Source organism: Artemia sp. Qi Xiang Cuo, chromosome 2 (assembly GCF_049724085.1).
Source record: "Artemia sp. Qi Xiang Cuo chromosome 2, ASM4972408v1, whole genome shotgun sequence".
Classification (NCBI taxonomy): domain Eukaryota; kingdom Metazoa; phylum Arthropoda; class Branchiopoda; order Anostraca; family Artemiidae; genus Artemia; species Artemia sp. Qi Xiang Cuo.
Window position 1 is genome coordinate 51,233,308 of NC_142795.1, and position 25,422 is coordinate 51,258,729.

A 25,422-nucleotide genomic window follows, 5' to 3' on the forward strand; every position below is an offset into this window, starting at 1 on the left:
AAGGGATATTTTCCTGTGAAGAGCCTCTGCGACTTAATGATTTGCAAATGTATAAAAGCAAAAATAGACTGCAATTGTGAAAGTGAAGAAACAGTAAGTCATTACTATGATTTCTACACACAGACTCTTTACAATTTTAAGAACAACCGGGAATAGTTTGCCGACACTAGGCCTGTTTCTTACCATATCAGTGCATGGCCTTTAATGACATAAACGGGTAATGCAAACTTAGTTAATGGAAAACGTAGTTTCCAAAAGTGCCAGAAATTCAACCAATTTTCAAGGCATAAAAATAGAAATATTTCAAGTGAAGTTACTTGTTTGAAAAAAAAAAAGTCAGAAAGACAAATACTTGTACATTTTGAGTTCAAAATTCAGTAGTTTGTTTTCTCCCGTTCACTTTTTGCAGCATCATGACCTAATTTAGCAGTTATTTCCCATCTCCCAACTGTCTGTCGGCTGTCACCATTAAACAGAATATTACTTCTTCGATGGCGCTGAGTTAACCGAGCTGAATTTTTTTCAAAGATTTTTTTTCTTTTCTCAAGTTATATTAATCATGGGCACAAAAACTCACAATTCACGACACACACGTGAATAGTTCGAAAAGATGCAAACCTTCAAATTTTGCCCAAACATTAAAGTCTATAACTCTAGTTGCATGAAGCACAATTACCAAATAAAAACAGACAATTAAATGAACGGAGACCGAAAATTGTAGGCATATCTTTCTTGATCAATCTTTAACCCTGAATTTTCTTTCCTCTTGTAGAAGGGGAATTCTTTTTTTTTTCTTCCTTTTAGACTATCCGGTTGAAAAGAAGACACATCTTCAGCTTGATATATGAGGACATTTTAGGAGATGTTAGATTGTAAAATCATTCTGAGCCTTTCATTCTGCAAGGTGCAGGAGTGCTATACTTCATGCAGTACATAGAAACATGTGTAGTGTCTGCCAAACTATACCCAATCGTTCATAACATTGTACAGTGAATGTGATAATCATTGGGTTGCCAGGAATTCCTATCCAAAAGAGGAAATTTCCTTTTTTTGGGTTTCAAGGGAATTTCAATTCAAAAAAGGAAATTTCCTTCTCCAGGAGGAATGAAATTGACAAAATGTTAATTTTATTTAGAAACAGAACCAATAAATAAAACAGAAACTGACAAGAATTTTATTGACGGAACAATTTGGTTATTCGAACTGAAAAAAACTTTATTTTTATTATTTGTTTTTGATCTCATCAAACAATAGATCAGACGGGCTTTTTTTTACAGTATAGCCAAATTAACTGTGAGGAAATTACTAAAAGCAAAACTACACGGCAGTTTTCATTTTTTTTTCTTTTTTTTACCTGTAGTTTTTACATACTTTTCTAGAAGTTGTTATTAACCTATTTTAACATAGTTTTCAATCAAAAGCAATTATTTATGAGAAAAAAAAGTTAAAGCCGTCCAGCCATCATTAATTAATTCCCCTCAAATTTGTTAAGAGTAGGCTACTACTTATGCCACAAACTAACCGCGTACCATATGAATTTGGACCAAAAAATTGTATTTTATGTGCATGAACAGCAAATTTCAGACGACATTGCATGGCGTAAAGCTCGCGTTATTTGAAAAATATATCTTATTAACATACGATGAAAACTATCTTTCCAAAACTTTATTTCCAAAATGAATTTCATGAAAATCAAGGGGATATGAAAAATACATGGAAAACAATAAATAAACTTTTGGGTAAATTTCAGAGTAAGGAGGAGGTGAGAGTCATGGAGACAACAGGAGGTCGTCTTACTGATTCTCAAGACATATTTGAATTTCTGTGTGGTTATTTTGCAAATGAAGGAAAAAGACTCTGCGATCAAGCGCGGGCTAAACTACACACATCTGCGAGTTTTGGATCTGTCGTTAAAAGACAACCTGTAAGTCAGAATTCCTTTGAGTTTGCAAGGTATTCGGAACGGAAAGTGGCACGATTCTTGGGTACGATGAAGTCAAGCTCTGGCGGGATGGACGAGTTTTCCCTGAAACTCATAAAGGCCGCAAAAACGAGGGTCTTACCTGTGTTGACGCACCTCATCAACCTTTCTTTAGATCTTGGAGTCTTCCCGGAAGCACTAAAGATTGCAAGAGTGATTCCTCTTCATAAAGGAGGGAAAAAAGATGACCCATCGAATCGAAGACCTATATCTATTCTCCCATTTTTCTCTAAGTTATATGAGAAAGTGGTACATGCCCGGTTAAGTTATTATATTGAAAAGAATAAAATTCTAATGGAAAATCAATTTGGGTTCAGAAAAGGGCTATCTACGGATATAGCAGTTCTGAAATTGGTTGAGTGGATTAGTGATGCATTTGAAGCTGGTCTCATACCTGCAGCTGTGTTTTTGGATATGAAAAAAGCGTTCGATACGGTGGACCACTCAGAGCTTATTCAAGCTCTTGACTCGATTGGGGCGAAGGGTTCAAGTCTGGAGTGGTTTTCATCGTATCTACACAATCGGTATCAGATAGTTCAGAATGGGTCATCTTTATCTTCAAAAAAGAAAGTAGAGTGTGGGGTCCCACAAGGGTCAATCTTGGGACCTCTACTTTTCATTATTTTCATTGATCGAGTGAAACATTACCTGTCAGAGGCTGGTTTCATCCTGTTTGCAGATGACACTTTGCTCTTTCTGGCAGCGCCTTCACTTGATGTTCTATATAATAAAATTCATAATGCAGTTTCTGAATTTCTAACTTTTTCTCAGCACAATATGTTAACCCTAAACTTTTCTAAAACCTTTTTCATGATATTTTCTAGACTTTCTTCTAGTGCTGGAAATGACCATATCACGGTTCAAGAAAATGTGATAAAGAGAGTAGCAACAACGAAATATTTGGGGTTTTTAATTGATGAAAACCTGTCGTGGAAAAACCATTCAAGTGCAATAGCTGAAAAATTAAGCAGAGGCCTTGGGGTGATGCGAAGAATTAAAAATCTAGTCCCAAAAAAGATCCGGAAAATGATTTATTTTTCTATATTTTACCCATATATTAGCTACGGATGCTCTATATGGGCAAGTAATTTTGTTACATGTTTCAAAAGAGTACAAAAACTTCAGAATAGAGCTGTAAAATTATTATCTGAATTTGATGATTCTGATGAGGTTCCTGCTTATGAGCATTTTAAAAAGAATAAGTTAATGGATGTATCCCAAATTCGAGATTACCATGTCGCGATTTTCTCGTATAAATATTTGAATCAGCTGCTCACCCCTGCTTTTGAAAATATTTTTACTTTTAATAGAGACCTTCATGATCATAATACAAGAAAAGCTGATGACTTAACTCATGAGTTTAGGAGCACCACTCGGGCATCTTTTTTGATTCGCCATTATGGTCCCCATGTTTGGAATATATTGCCCGAGTGTGTGAAAAATGCGCCTAGTCTTCCGGCTTTCAAGTCACGGGCAAAGAAGTTTCTTTTATCTCGTGAGTGAATTTGGTGTTATGCCCACTCCAAGTTGTCATTCTATTTAAGGTATTTCCCCGATTTAGTTTGCTTTTTTCTTTTTTTTTTCTTCTATCTACTTCTTGTCTTTTCCTCTTTCTCTCTTTTTTCCTTTATTCCTTCATCAGATAATTTTCTTGTGTGTTGAGTAGCAAGGTATTAATGTTATTTTAATTAGCTGAGAGTGATAACCTCGCTTGCCCTTTCAAGCTTATTGTCTTTCTTGGCAGGCGAAAGGCGAATAGTGTTTGTTTTCTTTTTTTAATAAATGTATATCTCATATCTCATATCCTCGTATCCTTGTATTGTCACGTTTTCTATATTTTTAAACTCGCATCTATCTATTTATTTTTCCTGCTCGTGAACTAAACACGCCTTGATTTTCGATAGTTGCTCCAAAGGAAGGGTTGTTTCGTATAGATTTGTATTACATTCATAATCATAATTAACAATAAGTTACAAGAATATAGAGTTTATCACTCATCAGAAATTATGTTTGAGGCCACCTTGAATGTGCTAGGTTTGTTCTATTTTTCAACTCTGTATTCAAATAACTAAATAGAAACTTCAGCTTTTTCAAACAATTTTTTAATAAATATTTGACTGTCAAAAGGGCGTATTTGTAATATTGCAGTAACGCCTAAGGGCATTAAGTTAAAACTTTCAGTGTATGCTGAGTGGAATGTTGAACTAAATTCAAAGGCAATATGTGCATCCAAGGTTGTCAAAACGATGTAACCCCAAAGATTATGCAGATTTTCCATCCATTTGTTTGAATGTTGTTCTCCGTACCTATCCATCTAAAGCACCACAGTACAACTATTATTAACTTGTGCTGCTAAATTTTGTCTAAATATGAAAGTGAGCCACAATCTTGATTTTTATGAAAAAAAAATTAAAAACATAAACCAATAAAAAAAAAGGCTACTTAAATTCAAAACGATCAGAAATTAAGCAGAAAAAAAAACTTTCCACAAAAGAAACATTTTAAAGAAAAGTAAAGAGCTGGATTAAGCCAAAGATGAGCAGAACGCAGCAATTTCCCCCCTGTAGTATTGACCCAATGACAAAAGCCATTAAATTTGGAGACGAGATACCAGAAAACGAACTTATCAAAGCCCCCCCCCCGCTACATGTACCTCTTTTATACAGTATTCTTTTCCTGGGTTCTATAGGATCCCCATTTGAATTAAAATCAGAAGTTTTACGGCCCTTTTAAGTGACCAAAAATATTGAAGGGCAGCCCCAAAGATATCTGATCAAAATTTGAGATATTCATTTAATCAGTATAATTCAAAGGTCCAATGACAGTACCTTTGGGGATGACATGACCCCCCCCCAGAACCCCTGGGGAAAGGGCTGTAAATTACAGAATTTGTACATTGGTCACATATAGTATTTGTCACGGGGGAATACACAGATTTTTCTTTTTTTTGGAGGGGGGGGGGAGGTTCCTGCAGGAGTTGGATTTTCCACGGGGAGAATTTCCCGCAGGAAGGAAAGTTTCAAGAGGGAATTTTCAAGGGGAAATTTAATATGGGGGGGGGGGAGGAGAAAAGGCATTTCCTGGCATTATTTGAAAAACGGTCAGAAATTAAATAAAAAACAAGTTTTTCAACTAGAAGTAAGGAGCAACATTAAAACTTGAAACAAACAGAAATTACACTGTACATGAGGGAGGCTGCCTCTTCCTCAATCCTCGCTCGTTAGGTTGGATTACAACTTTTCGTCGCAATTCTTTAAGAAAGACTGCTAAAACACACCGGTCGTTGAATTTAAACGAGAAACATTTTTAAATAGCTTTAAGACTAGCGTAAAGAGTCAGCGTTGAGGAAGGGGCAGCCGTCCTCATATACAAAAAAAAATCTGTTCATTTTGAGTTCTATTGTTGCTCTTTACCTTCAGTTGAAAGAAACTTATTTTTTTATTACTCACAAAAAGCGCGTGAATATAACATAAATTCCCTTTCAAATGCACCCTTAAATACCTCTCTACGATGTTTCTGCGTCCCATAGCGACGACTAAAAAAAAAGAGACACATCATCGATTCCCATGCGAAAAAGTGATTTCCCTAGTTACTCAAGATGGGAGATTCCCATATTAGGTTTTCGGCAATGGAGATTCCAATGGGGCAATTTTTGTTTTGATTAGCCATCATTTTGGGGGATTTTACGCTCTTTTTCGGAGTTCCCGCAGCTTTGTTTTCACAATAAACTTTTACAGCTAGGATTAATCGAAATCATAGCTACCCTTCTTAAATCACCTTCAAGCTTCTTCCTCACTTAAAAGTTTTTTTTTAAACACATTTTCAAATTTTCGGTTACTATGGGCTGGGGTTTGCTCTTTACTAGGTTGCCCCAGTAAGGATTGTAACTTACTAGGCTGCCGCCTCTCCAAATGTATGTGCTGATTCAATTGCAGTACTACCGTAGCTGCAAAAAGGCCGGAGTCTGGGGGGGGATATCTGAGGATGTGTCTGTGGATGTTCTTAAATCTGAAAAAGACTATATTTAGGCCTAAAATTTTCAAATCTATAAGGGGAGGAGAATCCCCATGTTCACCATGTGTCCATATATGGATAATGACAATTCTTTAAGAAGCCTTGATTGGTATTTATACCAAATTGAGCGACAATGGTTCAGACGATTTTACTGAATCTAAATATGAGCAAGACACGAGGGAAGTTAACTTCAGGGTAGTAACCTCGTATCTAGCCATTTCCATTGATAAACCTCGTATTGAATCTTCAACCTAGCAAAATCTAGAAAGTAAAGGGGGTGGAAGTTGAAAAATATGCCTGCACATATAAAATATACAACGAGGATCGAGTGACAAAAAATGAGAACGATTTGTTTTCTGGTTTCCCTTTGGTTAGTTTGTTTCTTCTTTCTTCAAAAAACTTGGCTTATTCAAGATACTAATGTGGTTTTTGGCCCCTACGATAATATTCCTTCTGGTTTTAGGGTCTTGAGATAAGTCCAAATGCCAACTGGATACCTCAGAAAACAGAAGAGTTTCGCCTTCGAAATTGTGGCTACATAGGGCTGCGAAGTGGATCTTTCTCAAGTCTTCGAAAAATCAAAACGATAGAGTTTTCCAATATCAAACACATTGTCATAGAACAAAAAGGGTTAAATATGCAAGCACCTGAATCACTGCCATACTTTAGAAAAATTATATTCAGTTCATGTCAAATAATGATAAAACAAAAAAACTCGATCAGTGGCTACCTTGGCGATATTTTCTTCAATAATGTCACAATACCTAATATATCAAGTGGTACCTTTGAGTCTGTTCATGCAAAGTCTTTGACATTATTTGAATTACAAGCCTTCGAAATCGATGAAGATGGCTTTCGAAACTGTGAAATAACAAATTTGAATGTAACTGCTTGTAAAATTTTGACATTTGAGAAAAATTCCCTGAATATACGACAAGTAGAAACTGTTGTTTTTAAAGACAATGAGATAGTAAATATCAACGAGAAAGGAATTCAAATACTAGGATCGTCAACAATTAACACCAAATTTTGGTTTATTAACAATTTGATTAGTAATATTTCACAAAGCGGAATAATCGTATCAAATATTGGATCAATTCTGCTAGCACAAAACTTATTTAAATTTGTCACGAAAAATGCTTTCGTCCGCCTTGAAACGACAAAACGAAAAGGAGAATTTCACTTTGTGAAGAACGAGTTAATGTCTTATGAACAAGGTGCTCTTGTCTTATCAGAAGAATTCGAGTTTATTGACGTCAAACTTCCAGATCCATGTACGTGTAAGCTTACACCATCCATTGCTGCTCGGTGGCTAAATGCCGCCAGTGATATTGAGCAAAAGAAAGACTTGAAAACAACTAAACATTTTACCAATCGACAAATGGAAGGTGCATTAATGTGCAAAGGGAAACTCAAAGACAGCGTGTATATTCAAGAATACCAAAATAAGTTTTGTCGACAACAAAGAGTTACTACTAAGACAATATGCGATCTCCAACAAATTTGTTTTTGCTCTCCTCTCCTGGGTTCATCCATCAGCAAAACTAGGATTGACTGTAGATGCGGAAACAAAACGGTGAGTGACAGTTGATGTACCAAGGACAGTGAAATTGAAATCTAATTGTTAGAATCGGTCAAGTGGAAACTTACACAACCATACGTATATTAGCAACTGGAGAGGGGGGGGATAAGGAATTCAGTTTTCAACGAAAAAGACCTTTATATGTAGTTATGCAGTTTTTAGCGACAACAGGCGGCAATTTTTTAAAAATAGAAAAGTGGGTGAAAAATAAGCTAAAAGAGGTGGTAACAAAGAGTTCCAGAAAACGTAGCTTTCCTCTGGAGATAGTTGTCTTTGGGAATCAGCAGCCTGTTAATATTTGAATTTTACAACAAAAAGCATTGTCAAATTTAACCAATAAATTTTGTTTGTTTACTTTCACGGTTCAACGTGGCAACACTGACAAAACCGGCATAAAGCCCTAAATCTTCATAATTATGAAACAACGAAAATAAAATATTCGAAAATTTCGATTTCAATAATAAACAGAAATAAGATGAGTTCAAGGAAAAAAATGTCCTGATTTTGCTATTCTTAGTACTTTGATGATCTTAATCACAGGTAAACACTGATACAACTAAACACTGATACAAGTCTTAGGGGGAGAGGCGGTGTCAGAACATTCGGCAGGAGAGAGGGGACTGGGGTTGCTAACACAAGTAAACTGCACTTTTGGCCTAAGATATTATGGAAAAGAGGCTAGAAGTACCCAGGATTTTGAAATAAGGGAGATGTTGTAGGACAAGGGTGGTTATCCTCTAACTACGGCTTAATCCATTTTTGATAATCTTTTCCCAATCACTATAATAGACTCCAAACTTTTTAACGAATTTTCAGGCTCTTTTAAACACACAAGTTTGATACCTACGAAACTAGTCCTAACAGCTTACTTGTGCCTTTTTTGCTTGTTTGATATTTAGCGATTATATTTTACCATAGATCAAGATTGGCATTTGTTTGTAATAAAAAAAATATAGGAGTCCAGGCGGGAGTGGAAATCACTGTCAAGAAATGCGATCTTAACATTAATTGGTTTGTATTCGTGATAGTCACCGCTTCAGGATAGTTTTTTAACTGGAACAAAAAGGCTAGTTTTTAACTGAAATAAAGAGTCTTGTTTAATGAGCTTCAAACGTGCAGACAACTCAAGGGAAAGAGCTGTCACACCTAAAAAGTTTCTTTCCATGAAGGAAGGGTCTTCTAGCAATCACTACCCCCTGCCCCCCGCTAAAAAAGGTCAAAATTTTTACGATTCTGTCATAATATTTTATATTTTCCACACAATGCCCATATTTTCGCGTCTTTTTTGAATTCGGTGAAAGTCGAAAAACATGTCTTCTAATATATACTTCGAGTTGGACTTCAGGGTAAGAGATACCACATCTTAAAGTTTCTTTTCATGGGGAAAGTCTTCTAGGAAGCACTACCTCCCCCCTGCCCCCTCGAAAAAGGTCAAGATTTTTACGATTCTTCCTCAATATTTTCTATTTTCCATATAATGCAGGTATTTTTGTTTCTCTTTTGAATTCAGGGAAAACCGAACAGCATGTCTTCTAATATAAACTTCAAGTTGGGTAATGTGCTTTTTTCCTATAAATTTATTTCAGCGACTTGATTTACATCATGAAGGATTAGCATTACTTTATTTGCAGGGGCTTGACATCAGTACCCTCGCTGGACCTGGAAAACTTCCTGATGATACAGAAGAAATAAATGTCGAAGGATGCATACAAGTCAACATCCGAAGCGAAGCATTTACTTATCTTAAACATTTAGTTTCAATTACTTTTTCAAACATAACGGTAATGAAAATTGCTCCAAATGGACTGTTTATAAATCCACCTAAACCCTCACTGGAAATTAAGTTTGGCAACGTAAATTTACACCCGGAATATCCTAATTCACTTCGAGGAAATGTTGGTAGTATCAGCTTCAAGGGTGTTGCATTTAAAGCATCATTAGTTTTAGCATTTTTCAATGCGCTGTCAGCTAGTAGACTTTCATTCGAGGAGTGCAAAATACTCGACATTCAAAAGGGATCTTTCCAAAACACACGAGTTTCCACTTTAATCTTCAAAGATAGCAAAATTGCGAGTATTAGCGAACGAGGCATAAGCATTGTGGTAGAAAATAGCGTCATATTTAGTGGTAACCATATAGGCGATTGGAATACAGGAGGTATCGACATTGTCTGGAACAAAGGTCAAAATACTGGGGGAGATATATTTCTTACAAATAACACCATAGAAAACATGTATCAAAATTCTATTTTGACAAAGTGTCCTGGACCTGTAATAATACAAAATAATACCTTTGCATACGTACAAGCGTATGCTTTTCATCGCTTACAGCACGAGAGTACGAGTACCTCCGAATTCAAGTTTGAGAACAACGAACTGAAACACTATGACAGAAATGTCGTAATTGTCCCACCCTATTTTATTGTCAGCAACTTGAAGTTGCCAGATGAATGCTCCTGCAGCTTTCTAAGAAAAGCTGAGCAGTTAATTGCTGAATCTTCAATAGGAAACACAGAGAAAAGAATAAAAATAATTGTACATAATGCAAACAAGAAAGACGGAACGAAGAAGCCCTCTGTAAGAGATATCTTACTTTGCCACTCGAAGCAGTCAAAGCACATTTTGCTTTCAAAATTTGAAAAGGAAGTTTGCGAAACAGGAGATTCGGAAAATCTTATTTTCAAAATTGCCATACCCGTTACAGCCATTTTTTTACTTGTTGTCCTAGTTTTGACAGCCGTCATTCTTTATTTTCGTACCCGGGAACTTCAGAAAAAGAATAAAACGACAGAACACCTGCAGGAGCAGATAACTAGCCTCCATATACTAGGCCCTTTAATTTGGAGTAAAAAACGGCGAAATTCTCAAATCCAGCACGATAATGTTATGGAGGACTCGAATACAATTTCAAGGTTTGAACGGACAATTCCTAAAAAAGCGGACAGAGCAGACTCATGGGTTCTTGGTGTAAATGGAGAAAGAGTACGTCAAGGGACGCTACATTTTTCATCTGAGACAGCAGAGGCAATGGAGGAGCCTCATGTGTACGTTGTTTTAGATGCAAATAATTGATACTGGATAGACACTTTTGCTTTTGTGATTCTTTCGATGATGTCAAACAAACAGACGGATATAACTAATGCCAATATCTACATTGTATAATAGATTTTAATTATATAAATTAAAAGTTTCCAGCCTATTCTCCTTATTCAACATATTAAATAAAAAGCAGTTTAGCTCAAAAACTATTTTTAATTTATGGCTAGCTTAAAAGTAAAAATTCTGGGCAAAACTGAACGTTCGCGCACCGCATTTATAATCCTGGAATCATCCTGATTCTAGTAAAAATATTTAAAACAACACGAAAAAGCTCTTTATCACCAAATGCACGAAAACGTATTTTTTTTTCTGCTATCAAGAATTTTTTTTTAAATAGTACAAATGTAAGCATGGGACGGTCGGGAAATATTTTGTAACTTTTAAAGGAATTTTAGGACGTTGTATCCATCCTTGTGAACATAAAAGCCATCGCCATGATTATCAACAACTGCTAGCGTGCGCTTATGTTGTGACCCGCGAACTCTTTTATTTTTGGTCTGAAAAATAAGGCTTATTTTTTTCAAATTTCATTCCTAAGACTTAAACATAAAAACAAGCTTTTTCAAGTGAAAGTAAGGAGCAATATTTAAAATTAACACGAACAGGAATCATTCTGTATATGAGGGGGGGGGGCTTACCTCTCCTTAGTCCCTTGTCGTTGCGCTGAAGTTTTTTTTTTAGTGTTTTACAAAAGCTTATTATTCCAATTCAACTGCCCTTGTGTTTCAGAAGCTGTTCTTAAAGAATTGGGACTAAAACTAAAACTTATGCGTAATGAGCAAGGGATTGAAGAGGGGACAGCCCACCTCACATACAAAATAATTTCTGTTCGTTTTAAGCTACAATGTTGCTCCTTATTTTGAGTTGAAAAACATTATTTTCCTAAATTTAATTTCTAATCGTTTTTCAAATCATGGCCAGGCCTAACCAAGATATGATTTGAGCTACCGGCCCACCCCCAGTTTCTTGCTATTTGATTGTATGTATCAATTATTGCAAATAGATTAGTAATGTTCCACTTTTTCAGTTTTTCCGCTTGAAAATTGAAATGTTAGATTATAATTAGAATTTTGGACAAAATTTGAATATGTAGTTAAAAAGTTCAAATTTTGTCCTATTATTTATTTTTTCAACAATTATCACTTCTTATTCAAGTTTTAATAGCAAAAACCATCTCATATCAAGAATTCCTGTTTCTTAAAGATTTTGCGATTTAAATAGCACATTCCTTCAAGTAAACCCTTTCTACTACATCATTTTTTTTATTTTCAACGATTTTCTCCTCTTTTTCGAATTTCGACTGCAAATCTTTTTTCATGTCAAGAATTCAATTTCTTAAAAATTTCGGGATTTAAAGATCACGTTTCTCCAATTAAATCCTCATTTCGCCAGTAGTATTGATATAACGATAGAGAGAGGGGTAATAGGAAATTACTGTGTATAATTAAAGGTACGAGACAGGTAGGAAACTACTGTGTATAATATAAGGAAGAGGGCAGGTAGCCAATGTAGCTATAACGATAGGTACGAGGTAGGTAGGAAACTACTGTGTATATAAGGAAGAGGGCAGTCCCCCCATATAGCTATAATGATAAGTAGCGGACAGTCCCACCATATATTTATAATGATAAGTAGCGCACAGTACACCCGCCATACAAGCAGACAGTGTAATTACCGGAATTCAACCACCGTGAAAATTCGTGCTCTGTTCAAAGAGCGTGATGTTTCCTTTGTTTGAAATTGTGAAATTCTTTTTGTAATTTAATTTGTTAGGCGTGGTTGACTTATGTTTAACCTTGAACTAATTTACATAAATTAATTTATTATTCATTAATTTACATAATTACATTAATTTACATAATTACATTAATTAACATTTTTTTTTAATAGTTTTTTTTATTGATGACATTTTATTGTACTCTAATGATTATATTTTTCTTTTCCAATGATACGATTTTTTACATTCTAAGTATCTTCCCATTGATTTATATGAACTTTGTGTTTGATGTAGGAATCGAACGTGAGACCCGTGATTTCCTAAGGTAAAAGAATGACACGTTAAATGACGGAACCAACAAGCCATTGAACTTATTATGATTTTAGAAATACATCCAATGAATTGTTTCTGGGACATTGCCCAACTGCTGTTAGGCGTCACAATATCGTAACAGGTTCATTCCATTGAACTGGAACAAGTTCAAGCACATTCGATTTATCAATTGGATTTTTGACAGGTGTTAAGTGACATGTTTCGGGGCATTTTTATGACATCATCATGATAATATGCATACCACGATGATTTGAGATGCATACTAGACAAACAATTTCTTCTGATACTTGGGACCCAAGTCCTACCCCTATCCCTCAACCCTATCCCTCCACCATCCATCCAAGCCCTATCCCTCCACCCTCCCTCCAACCCCCCCCCCCCAAACATTTTTTTTACTATTAGAAAAATAATGTTTGTAGTGACCAATTTTTTTTTTACTTTTTTTTTAACTTTTTTTTTCAACTTTTTTTACATCTCTAAATCATATCAGAGTAATAGAATGAAACTTTTTATTTAAGTTTTTAAACATACTCTAGTGCATACTATTGATGAGAACAGATTGTTCTCTTTCAAGATTTTTTTTTTCATGAAAAACAAACTATTTTTTTTTCTTTTTTTAAGGCCAATTATGAAGAATGGGTTATAAAAGAATAAAACACACAAAAACACACACACACAAACAAAATCTTACAAACACACAAAAACTTACACACACAAACAAAAACTTACACACACAAAAACTTAAAAACACACAAAAACTTGCACACACAAAAAAACTTACACACACAAAAAAAATTTACACACACACAAAAACTTACACACACACAAAAATTTACAAACACACACAAAAACGTACACACATACAAAACTACACACACACAAACTTACACACACAAAAAACTTACACACACACAAAAACTTACACACACAAAACTTACACACACACACAAAACTTACACACACACAAAAACTTACAAACACACACAAAAACTTACACACACACACAAAAACTTACAAACAAACACAAAAAATTACACACACACAAAAACATAAACACAAACAAAAAATTACACAAACACAAAAAAATTACACACACAAAAAAACTAAAACAAAAAAAAAAAATAACACACACACAAAAACTTACACACACACACAAAAACTTACACACACACAAAAACTTACACACACACAAAAACTTACACACACACACAAAAAAACTTACACACACAAAAAAACTTACACACAGACAAAAACTTACACACAAGAAAACTTACACACACAAAAAAACTTACACACACAAAAAAACTTACACAAGACACAAAAAATTAAACACACACAAAAAAAAATCACAAACACACAAAAACTTACACACACACAAAAACTAACACACACAAAATAACTTACACACACACAAAAACTTAAACAAACACAAAACTTACACACACACAGAAACTTACACACACACAAAAACTTACACACACACAAAAACTTACACACACACACAAAAACTTACACACACACACAAAACTTAAACACACAAACAAAAACTTACACTCACACAAAAATTTACACACAAAAACTCACACACACACAAAAACTTACACACACACACAAAAACTTACACACACAAAAAAATTACATACACACACACAAAAACTTACACACACACACAAAAACTTACACACACACACACAAACTTACACACACAAACAAAAAAACTAACACACACACAAAAAATCTTACACACACAAAAAAACTAACACATACAAAAATAAACATAAACACACAAAAAAACTAAAACACACAAACAAACTTACACACAAAAAATTACACACACAAAAACTTACACACAAAAAAAATTACACAAACACACAAAAACATACACACAAACAAAAACAAAACACAAAGAGAAAAAAAAAAACAAACACAAAAACATACACACACACAAAAACTTACACACACAAAAAAAACTTACACACACACACACACAAACTAACACAAACAAACAAGAATACACACACACACAAAACTAACACACACACAAAAAAAAAAACACACACAAAAAAAAAAACACACACAAAAACATACACACACACTAAAACTTACACACACACAAAAAAACTTACACACACACAAAAACTTAAAAACACACAAAAACAAAAACACAAACAAAAACTTACAAACACACAAAAAAAACTAACACACACACAAAAACTTACACACACACGTTCGTTTTGGATTTCTTTCGTTTAAATGCAAGAGTTGGAATATTTCAGTAGTGTTTTGTTGTGCTTTACCTTGTCACAGTTACAATCTCTTGATTTTTCAGTTCATTTTGAATTTCTTTCATTGAAATGCAAGAGTTGGAATATATTCAACTACACAGATATTTAATAGCATCAAAAGGATCTTACAACATTTCACAGAATCAAGAGAGACTATTATCGTCATCTACAAACCTATAGCCTTAGATGGTGCCACAGTCCCTCAGACACACGGATATAGTGTGAGAGACATGCAAAAAAAACAATAGATATTGATGGCAATACTAAAGTAACTTAACCACAAAATTCCACATTATTGCACAGAAATACCAAAACCAAAGGTTAGGTTAGGTTAGGCTAGCCTACGTACGCGGGCGTACGTAGGCTAGCCTAACCTAACCTTTGGTTTTATAGTAGTCTCTCATGATTCTGTGAAATCGTATAAGATCCCTTAGATGCTATTAAATATCTGTGTAGTTGAATATACTCTAACTCTAGTGTTTTATTAAAAAAAATTAAGAATGAACTGAAAAATCAAGAGATTGTACTCCTGACAAGTGAAATCATATAGAAACACTATTGAAATATTTCAAATCGTGCATTTCAAAGATTGAAATCCAAAATGATCGTGTCTGTTTACGTGTTTTTGTGTGTGTAAGTTTTTCTGTGTGTGGGAGTTTTTTTTGTGTGTTTATAAGTTTTTGTGTGTGTGTGTAAGTTTTTGTGTGTGTGTAAGTTTTGTGTGTGTGTGTAAGTTTTTGTGTGTGTGTAAGTTTGTGTGTGTGTGTGTGTGTAGGTTTGTGTGTGTGTGTGTGTGTAGGTTTGTGTGTGTGTGTGTAAGTATTTGTGTGTGTAAGTTTTAGTGTGTGTGTATGTGTTAGTTTTTGTGTGTGTGTAAGTTTGTGTGTGTGTGTGTGTGTAAGTTTTTTTGTGTGTGTGTAAGTTTTTGTGTGTGTGTGTGTGTAAGTTTTGTGTGTGTGTCAGTTTGTGTGTGTTTGTAAGTTTTTGTGTATGTGTGTAAGTTTTTGTTTGTGTATATGTAAGTTTTTTGAGTGTGTGTTAGTTTGTGTGTGTGTGTATGTTTTTGTGTGTGTGTGTGTGTGTTAGTTGTTATGTGTGTGCATTTTATTTTGTTTGTTTTAGTTCTTGTGTGTGTGTATTTTTGTTTTTGTGTGTTAGTTTTGGTGTGTGGGTTTAAGTTTTTGTGTGTGTGTGTGTAAGTTTTTGTGTGTGTGTGTAAGTTTTTGTGAGTGCGTGTAAGTTTGTGTGTGTGTGTGTGTGTGTGTGTGTAAGTTTTTTTGTGTGTGTGTGTAAGTTTTTGTGTGTGTGTTTGTAAGTTTTTGTGTGTGTGAAAGTTTTTATGTGTGTGTAAGTTTTTATGTGTGTGTGTAAGTTTTTTTGTGTGTGCTTTAGTTTTTTTTTGTGTGTGTAAGTTTTTTGTGTGTGTGTAAGTTTTTGTTATTGTGTAAAATTTTGTTTGTGTTAGAAAGTTTTTTTGTGTGTGTGTAATTTTTTTTTTTTGTTTGTATGTTTTTTTTTGTGTGTAAGTTTTTTTGTGTGTGTTAGTTTTTGTGTGTGTGTGTGTGTTATTGTTTGTTTGTGTGTTAGTTTTTGTGTGTCTGTTTTTTTGTTTTTGTGTGTGTGTAAGTTTTTTTGTGTGTGTGTAAGTTTTTGTTTGTGTGTAAGCTTTTGTGTGTGTGTGTAAGTTTTTGTGTGTGTAAGTTTTTGTGTGTGTAAGTTTTTGTGTGTGTGTAAGTTTTTGTGTGTGTGTAAGTTTTTTTGTGAGTGTGTAAGTTTTTGTATGTCTGTAAGTTTTTGTGTGTGTGTAAGTTTGTTTATGTCTTTTATTTTTTTTGTGTTTGTGTAATTTTTTTTGTGTTTTTTAGTTTGTGTGTGTGTGCAATTTTTTTTTGTGTGTGTAAGTTTTGTGTGTGTGTGCTTTTTTGTGTGTGAGTGTAAGTTTTTTTGTGTTTTTGTAAGTTTTTTTGTGTGTGTAATTTTTTTTGTGTGTGAGTAAGTTTTTTTGTGTGTAATTTTTTTTGTGTGTGTAATTTTTTTGTTGTGTTTTTAAATTTTTTTGTTTTTGTAAGTTTTTTTGTTTGTGTAATCTTTTTTCGTGTGTTTTAGCTTTTGTGTGTGTAAGTTTTTTTTGTTTGTGTAGGTTTTTGTGAGTGTGTGTAAGTTTTTTTGTATCTGTGTGTAAGTTTTGTGTGTGTGTAAGTTTTTTTTATGTGTTTGTAAGTTTTTTTGTTTGTGTGTGTGTAAGTTTTTTTTTGTGTTTGTTAGTTTTTTTGTTTTTGTTAGTTTTTTTTTTTGTGTGTTTGTAAGTTTTTGTGTGTTTGTAAGTTTTTGTGTGTGTGTGTGTAAGTTTTTGTTTGTGTGTAAGTTTTTGTATGTGTGTGTGTGTATGTTTTTATGTGTGTAATTTTGTATGTGTGCGTTTGGTTTTGTGTGTGCGTAAGTTTTTTTGTGTTTGTTTTAGTATTTTTTTCTTTTTCTAGTTTTTTTGTGTGTTTGTAAGTTTTTTTTTTGTGTGTAAGTTTTTTTGTGTGTGTATTTTTTTTTGTACGTGTAAGTTTTTTTGTGTGTTTAATTATTTTTGTGTGTGTGTAAGTTTTTTTTGTGTGTTATTTTTTGTTTGTGTGTAAGTTTTTTTTTGTGTGTAATTATTTTTTTTTGTGTGTAAGTTTTTTTTGTATGTGTAAATATTTGTTTTTGTTTGTTAGTTTTATTGTGTTCGTGTAATTTTTTGTGTTAGTGTTAGTTCTTTTGTTTGTGTGTAAGTCTTTGTTTGATTGCAAATTTTTGTGTGTGTGTGTAAGTTAACTTTTACGTACGTGTTAGTTTTTGTGTGTGTGTAAGTTTTTGTGTGTGTGTAATATTGTTTTTTTGTTTTTAAGTTTTTGTGTGTGTGTATTAGATTGTGTGTGTGTGTAAGTTTTTGTGTTTGTATAAGTTTTTGTGTGTGTGTGTGTGTAAGTTTTTGTGTGTGTGTAAGTTTTTATGTTGGTGTAAGTTTTTGTGTGTGTGTAAGTTTTTGTGTGTGTGTGTAAGTTTGTGTGTGTGTGTGTGTGTGTGTAAGTTTTTGTGTGTGTGTTAGTTTTTGTGTGTGTTTAAGTTTTTGTTTGCTTTGTAGTTTTTGTGTGTGTGTAAGTTTTTTTGTTTTGTTTTGTGTTTATTTATTTTTTAGATTGTTTTTCTATGTGTAAGTTTTTTTGTGTGTGTGTTTTAGTTTTTGTGTGTGTGTGTAAGTTTTTGTGTGTGTGTGTAAGTTTCTTTTTTTGTGCGTTAGTTTTTGTGTGTGTGTAATTTTTTGTGTGTGTTTTATTTTGTGTGTGTAAGTTTGTGTGTGTGTGTGTAAGTTTTTGTGTGGGTAAGTTTTTGTGTGTAAGTTTTTGTGTGTGTGTAAGTTTTTGTATGTGTGTGTAAGTTTTTGTGCTGTGTTAGTTATTGTGTTTGTGTTAGTTTGTGTCTGTGTGTTAGTTTTTGTGTGTGTGTGTAAGTTTTTTTTTGTGTGTAAGTTTTTTTGTGTGTGTAAGTTTTTTTGTGTTTATAAGTTTTTGTTTTTGTGTAAGTTTTTTTTTTTGTTTAAGTTTTTGTGTGTTTAAGTTTTTGTGTGTAAGTGTTTGTGTGTGTGTAAGTTTTTGTATGTGTGTAAGTTTTTGTGTGTGTGTATGTTTTTGTGTGTGTTTGTAAGTTTTTTTGTGTGTGTAAGTTTTTGTGTGTGTTTACTATTTTGTGTTTGTTTAAGTTTTTTTTTTGTTTTTTTAAGTTTTTGTGTGTGTGTAAGTTTTTGTTTGTGTGTAAGTTTTTTTGTGTGTTTAATTTTTTTGTGTGTGTGTAAGTTTTTGTGTGTGTGTAAGTTTTTTTGTGTGTGTAAGTTTTTGTGTGTGTGTAAGTTTTTGTGTGTGTGTAAGTTTTTTTGTTTGTGTTATTTTTTTTGTCTGTGCAATTTTTTTTGTGTGTGTATGTTAGTTTTTTTGTGTGTGTGTAAGTTTTTTTGTGTGTGTGTAAGTTTGTGTGTGTGTGTAAGTTTTTTTGTGTCTGTGTAAGTTTTTGTGTGTGTGTGTAAGTTTTTGTGTGTGTGTAAGTTTTTGTGTGTGTTTGTAAGTTTTTGTGTTTGTGTCTAAGTTTTTTTGTGTATGTAAGTTTTTTTTGTGTTTTTAATTTTTTGCGTGTTTGTAAGTTTTTATGTGTTTGTAAGTTTTTTTTTTTGTTTGTTTTTAAGTTTTTTTTTTGTGTGTTATTTTTTTTTTTTGTGTGTAAGTTTTTGTGTGTGTGTGTAAGTTTTTTTTTGTGTGTGTAAGTTTTTGTATGTGTGTAAGTTTTTGTGTGTGCGTAAGTTTTTGTGTGTGTAAGTTTTTTTTTGTGTGTGTAAGTGTTTGTGTGCGTGTAAGTTTTTGTGTGTGTAAGTTTTTGTTAGTGTATAAGTTTTTTTTTGTGTGTGTAAGTTTTTTTGTGTGTTTGTAAGTTTTTTTTGTTTGTTTGTTGTTTTTTGTTTGTGTTTGTTATTTTTCGTGTGTGTGTGTGTGTAAGTTTTTTGTGTTTGTGTGTTTTTAATTTTTTTTATGTGTGTGTTAGTTTTTGTGTGTGTGTAAGTTTTTGTGTGTGTGTGTAAGTTTTTATGTGTTTTAGTTTTTTTTTGTGTGTAAGTTTTTTTGTGTGTGTAAGTTTTTGTGTGTGTGTAAGTTTGTGTGTTGGTGTAAGTTTATGTGTTTAAGTTTTTGTGTGTTTTAATTTTTGTGTTTGTGTAAGTTTTTTTGTGTGTGTAAGTTTTTTTGTGTGTGTGTAAGTTTTTGTTTGTGTGTAAGTTTGTGCGTGTGTGTAAGTTTTTGTATGTGTGTAAGTTTTTTTGTGTAAGTAAGTTTTTGTGTTTGTGTAAGTTTTTTTGTGTGTGTAAGATTTTTTTTGTAGTTGTAAGTTTTTGTGTGTGTTTAATTTTTTGTATTTGTGTTATTTTTTTTTTGTATTTGTAGGTTTTTTTTTTTGTCCAAGTTTTTTGTTGGGTGTCTAAGTTTGTTTGTGTGTGTCTAAGTTTTTTTTGTGTTTTTTATTTTTTTTGTTTTTGTTATTTTGTTTGTGTGTGCAAGTTTTTGTGTGTGTTTGTTAGTTCATGTGTGTGCGTGTTTGTTTTTGTAGGGGTGTAAGTTTTTGTGTGTGTGTAAGTTTTTGTGTGTGTGTGTAAGTTTTTTTTTGTGTGTAAGTTTTAGTATGCGTGTGTGTTTGTAAGTTTTTTGTATGTGTTAGTTTTTGTGTGTGTGTGTGTAAGTTTTTTTGTGTGTGTTTGTGTAATTTTATTTGTCTGTGTAAGTTTTTTGTGTGTGTGTTAGTTTTTGTGTGTGTAAATTTTTTTTTGTGTTCTTAAGTTTTTTTGTGTGTGTATTTTTGTTATTTTTTTTAAGTTTTTTTTTGTTTGATAGTTTTTTTGTGTGTGTAAGTTTTTGTGTGTGTAAGTTTTTGTGTGTGTGTGTAAGTTTTTGTGTGTTTGTAAGTTTTTGTGTGTGTATAAGTTTTTGTGTGTGTGTGTGTTTGTGTGTTTTATTCTTTTATAACCCATTCTTCATAATACCTGTTACGATATTGTGAGGCTTAAAATCAGTTGGGCAATGTCCCTGAAACAATTCATTGGATGTATCTCTATAAATCATAATATGTGCAAAGGCTTGTTGGTTCAGTCGATTAACGTGTCGTTCTTTTACCTTAGGAAATCACGGGTCTCACGTTCGATTCCTACATAAAACACAAATTCCATATAAATCAATGGGAAGATACTTAGAATGTAAAAAATTATATCATTGGAAAAGAAAAATATCATCATTAGAGTACAATAAAATGTCATCAAAAAAATAAAAAAAATGCAATTATGTAAATTAATGTAATTATGTAAATTAATGTAATTATGTAAATTAATTAATAATAAATTAATTTATGTAAATTAGTTTAAGGTTAAACATAAGTCAACCACGCCTAACAAATTAAATTAAAAAAAGAATTGCACAACTTCAAACAAAGGAAACGAATTACTAGCATGAAAACATCACGCACTTTGAACAGAAACATCACGAATTTTCACGGTGGTTGAATTCCGGTCATTACACTGTCTGCTTGTATTGACGGGAGCACTGTCCGCTCTCTATCGTTATAGCTATATGGGTACCACCCCGCTCTTAAGCATTATAGCTATAAAGGGAGACACCCCGCTCTCTTTAATTGTAGCAATACTACTTTCGCCTTTTCTACTTCTTCAAATTTTTCATTTTTTAACGATTTGCACTTTTTTTTTTGAATTTTCGATACACAAAATGCTTTTTCATATCCAGATTCTCTCGAGAAAATTAATAAAAAAGGCAAAGTTTTTTTTATGGAAGTAAAGAGCGAAGTTGAAACGTAAACCGAACAAAAGTTATTGCTTCACAGTTTATACAACATATATATGCAATATTGCTTCAAATAAACTCAAATCGTAATGTTTTCCTAAGTTTTAGAATTTCAAAAAACTAGCTCTTTACTGAAAAGAAAAAATCGACGAAGCAAACGCCATTTAGAGGAAAAAAGTCCTTAAGTAAAATACAGAAAATAAAAGACTAATTTATAAGGCTCTCAATAGCCTTTTACTGACTGTGAAGTGAGAAATTTTAGTATACAATTGGATATTTTTTTTTTCAAAACCTCAAGTAATACTAGTTTTCAGTAAAGCGTTAGTTTTCCTTTAGAATTCCAAATAATTACGGAAATATTGCAAGTCATTTTATTTAAATTGATATTTCAGGTATGTGTTCCATAAACTGCGAAGTAATCATATGTGTTCATTTTAAGTTTCATTTTCGCTCTTTGCTTGCATCAGAAAAACATTGTTTTTTGAAAATAAAATTTTTGCTCGTTTTTAGGTTTTGGAAATATACACACTATACCTTACACAAAGATATTTGTATCAAGATGATGAAACAAAAGAAGTTACATGACATTTGCTAAAATAGGACATTAGAGATATATAGGTTTTACTTCAAACCCCTCTTAAACTTTACCCCAAAATATGGAATTTTGTCACACAAAGAGTCCCTGGGTATATTATCCTTGGAATCTTTGAGAGGTTGAAGACAAAAACAAATATATGAAACATGTGCGGCATGAAAAACTGTCCTATGATTATGAAATACTGTCCTATATAAAATACATAAAGATTTTTGAAAATTGAGGGATATTATACGAATTTTAGATGTGTAAATACAATTAAAAAAAAATCGTGTTATTACCATTGCTATTTTTCTGCTGCATTACTCTGAAATTTTTTTAAGCTTCTCATGAAGAAGTACCCCTTCGTTATTTCTACTTCTTGGACTTTAATATTTTAAGGGAACTAAAATCATTTAGCAAAAAAGCGTAAAAAACCGAAAAAACAAAAGTCAGCAAAAAGGTCAATATTTGATAATTGCAAGCTACAACTTTGCCTTTGTTCACGAGCTGGAAGTGAAGTCCAAAGAAGATTTAAAACTTAATTGTCTTTGGGCTATCAGTTCAACTCAAATTTATATACTAACTGAGTCTGTGGTTGCGTTGACAGGGTTGCCACCACGGTCAGTTCTTAAAGTGCTACAATTGCCCAAATTTGCGTGTTAAACAGCGATTTTCAGTGCTACAGTAAAAATTGACTGTAATAGAGCGATTAATCGAAATAGTAGTTATCATTTCTGAACCAGCTTCAAACGCCAATTTTTCCCATTATACATTTTTTATTTTCAATACGCTTCTCTTAAACTTTTGGTTATTATGGGCTGTGGTTTGCTCTTCACTATGTTTCTAAAGGGGTTGAGAGGGGCGGCACTAAAAAGGGGGGATTTGAAACCTCTGGATGTTAGTCGTGACCATAAAGATTTGTATGGTACTCTTTTCATGCTTTCCAGCATTTCTACTCCATATATGGCACCAAAAAATTCCTTTTTTTAGTGCCATATGGGTCCTTGTGATGGAGTTATCGAGACAAATTTACAAAGAGCATGTAGGTGTAATTAAGAGCTATAGATGAGCTATTAAACATCTCTCTAGGATGTTGCAGTAGCCTTCTAATTCTGCTAGTCAGTCCACGATCTATGAAACTTTCTAGGGGGGTGGATTTCGACCAGGGAGATAATGACGGTACCCTTTCCATGCTTCCCAGCATTTTCACTTAAATAATTGGAACAAAAAGTCATATTTTAGCGTAAAGAGCGAGGTATGGAGGAAGAGGCAACCCCCTTATAGACGCAATAATTTCTGTTCGCTTTGAGTTTTAATGTTGCTCCTTACTTTTAGTTGATTTTTTTTTATTTAATTAGTTAATAAGAACTGTTTGTAAGACAGGATAAAAAGAAGGCTAAAAAAAAGGAGGTTTAAACTTTATAATTAGTTTTGAATTTTGTAATTATCCAGTACACATTGAATTTTAATTATCTAGTTTACATTGAGTTTTGGAAAAGGAATGAGAAATAAAAGAGCTCGGAATAAGCTCGAACTTTCATAATTGGTTTTAAATTTGTAATTGCTTAGGTTATAGTAAATTTTAGGAAAGAGATTGGAAAATATAGTAGAGATCGGTCTATTAAAGGTAAAAAAAAATATTACATGCCCCTCTGTGAAATAACCCCTAATATCCCCTAAAACGGTGTAATTTAGAAGAGGGAGACCGGATGAGACGGATCCAGGAGTTATACAAAAACACACGATTAGGGCGATCCCAGGTAAAATGATGACAAGAATTACAAAATTAGAAAAACAAAAATAAACATAAAAAAGCTTATTTGCAATTATACTAAGAACTAATAATTATGGTTTTTCGCACTAGAAGAAAAATTGAATTTTTTTTCAAACAAAAAATTAAATCGAGGGGCAGTTGAGGCATAAAGATGTATTTTAACAGTTACGAAATACCATGACACCCTAAGCTTTTATTTTTAGTCTTAACAAGTTAAAAATTTTCCAACTACCAAAAATTTATTTGAATAATTGTACTTAGAGTTTTGATAATTATAGGTACAGGCCACTCTTAGCTTACAGTCCAAGGTAACGAAATTGATTCATATAGAGTTTGGAAATAATTGGCATATAGTACATATATTTAGCCATAATGGCCACAAAACACCTATTTTAGCAGCAGATTTAGATTTTCACTACTTAAGACAAATTAGAGTAAAACAAGAATAAAAAAAAACACAAACAGAAATAAAAGTAAATTTAGTATGTAGCGCATATCATAGTTTGCAACAACTTATTGATGAAAAGAAAGTGTATTAAGAAAGAGGAAATTGTTATTTCATTGCGGCTTAGAAAGAAATGTATCCAAACCACAACTGTAAAGTTTATCGTCCTGCTATGATAACACATTTTTTAGTTTTTGAAATATTGAGTTGGAACAATGTACTGGAAACGTAAGTTAATTGATCCGTATCAATAAACTACTAATAAATATAATATAATAAAAGTAGAAATGAAGAAAACAATCTGAAAAACAAAAACCCCAACAGGACGTCAAATCCTGATCAACTATTTAAAGGCAAAATTAAAATTAGATATTCATAAAATAAAAAGAGACAAACCAGAGAATTATGGGCAGCGGATTTTAGGAATAGCCTTCGAGGATGTGCTATAATCATAAAAACCAAGAAGTCTTAATAAATAAATTATTGTAGAAATTTATAATAACAAATGATATGTTGCAATCACATACTTTACCTAAACAAAATACATCTAACAGCAACATTAATACAAAAGTTCTTAATAGAAGGTACCCTAAAAAGCAAAAAAAAACTAATCTAAAAGGCATATTTAACAAGCCATTTCAACCAAATAGGATTAGCAGGCTCAAAATGAACCCAGTTTTTTCTAGATTTTAAATTTTCATTTAAAGCGTTCTAAAGAATGGGAGAAACCCCGTATACAGGCAAAAGAAAGCTTATCCCCTCACAACATGATGGGGGACTTTCAAATTTATTTTGCCCTGGTATTATGATGAGGAACATCCAGTGTCTCATAAAAAATCTTGAAACGATTTGAGAATGTCCAGACAATTAAACATAAAAATTAAACAACCAAAATATACCAGCATTCAGTGTTAGATTTTTCCCTCTTACTTGCCTAACTAGTTATATGTCTTCAAAACAACCTATATCCCTACTTGCATTGTTTTGCAACCCCTAAAAAGTGTGAAGTAAGGATGGAAGCCTGTCACGCTACTACAGTCCGAAAATATGATTTTTTTTTTATAATCCCGCCATGATCTAATGAACTAGGACTCCTAAAAATGCCACCGAATATTTACCATTTCGCGATTTTATGAAATCCTCAAAGGCAAATCTAAGAATTCCTTGACACGTATTAGAAAAACGAGCAATAAGTTTGTCAGTAAACATACCAACTTTTCTACGTAGTTGTTTGTCCAATCGAGATAGCCCATATTCGTG

The 25,422-nt window shown here is 32.9% G+C and overlaps 2 protein-coding genes across 2 annotated transcripts in view; one reads left to right on the forward strand and one right to left on the reverse strand.

Moving 5' to 3' along the window:
- LOC148955348 (E3 ubiquitin-protein ligase MYCBP2-like) overlaps positions 1 to 25,422 on the reverse strand; it is a 470,872-nt gene that overhangs the window by 252,787 nt on the left and 192,663 nt on the right.
- Positions 7,427 to 25,422, forward strand: part of LOC148955351 (uncharacterized) — a 33,390-nt gene continuing 15,394 nt past the window's right edge. The window contains exon 1 of the mRNA XM_089101709.1: positions 7,427 to 7,571. Coding sequence (XP_088957835.1) covers positions 7,556 to 7,571 — 16 coding nt within the window. The 5' untranslated portion in view covers positions 7,427 to 7,555. The remainder of the gene's footprint in view (positions 7,572 to 25,422) is intronic.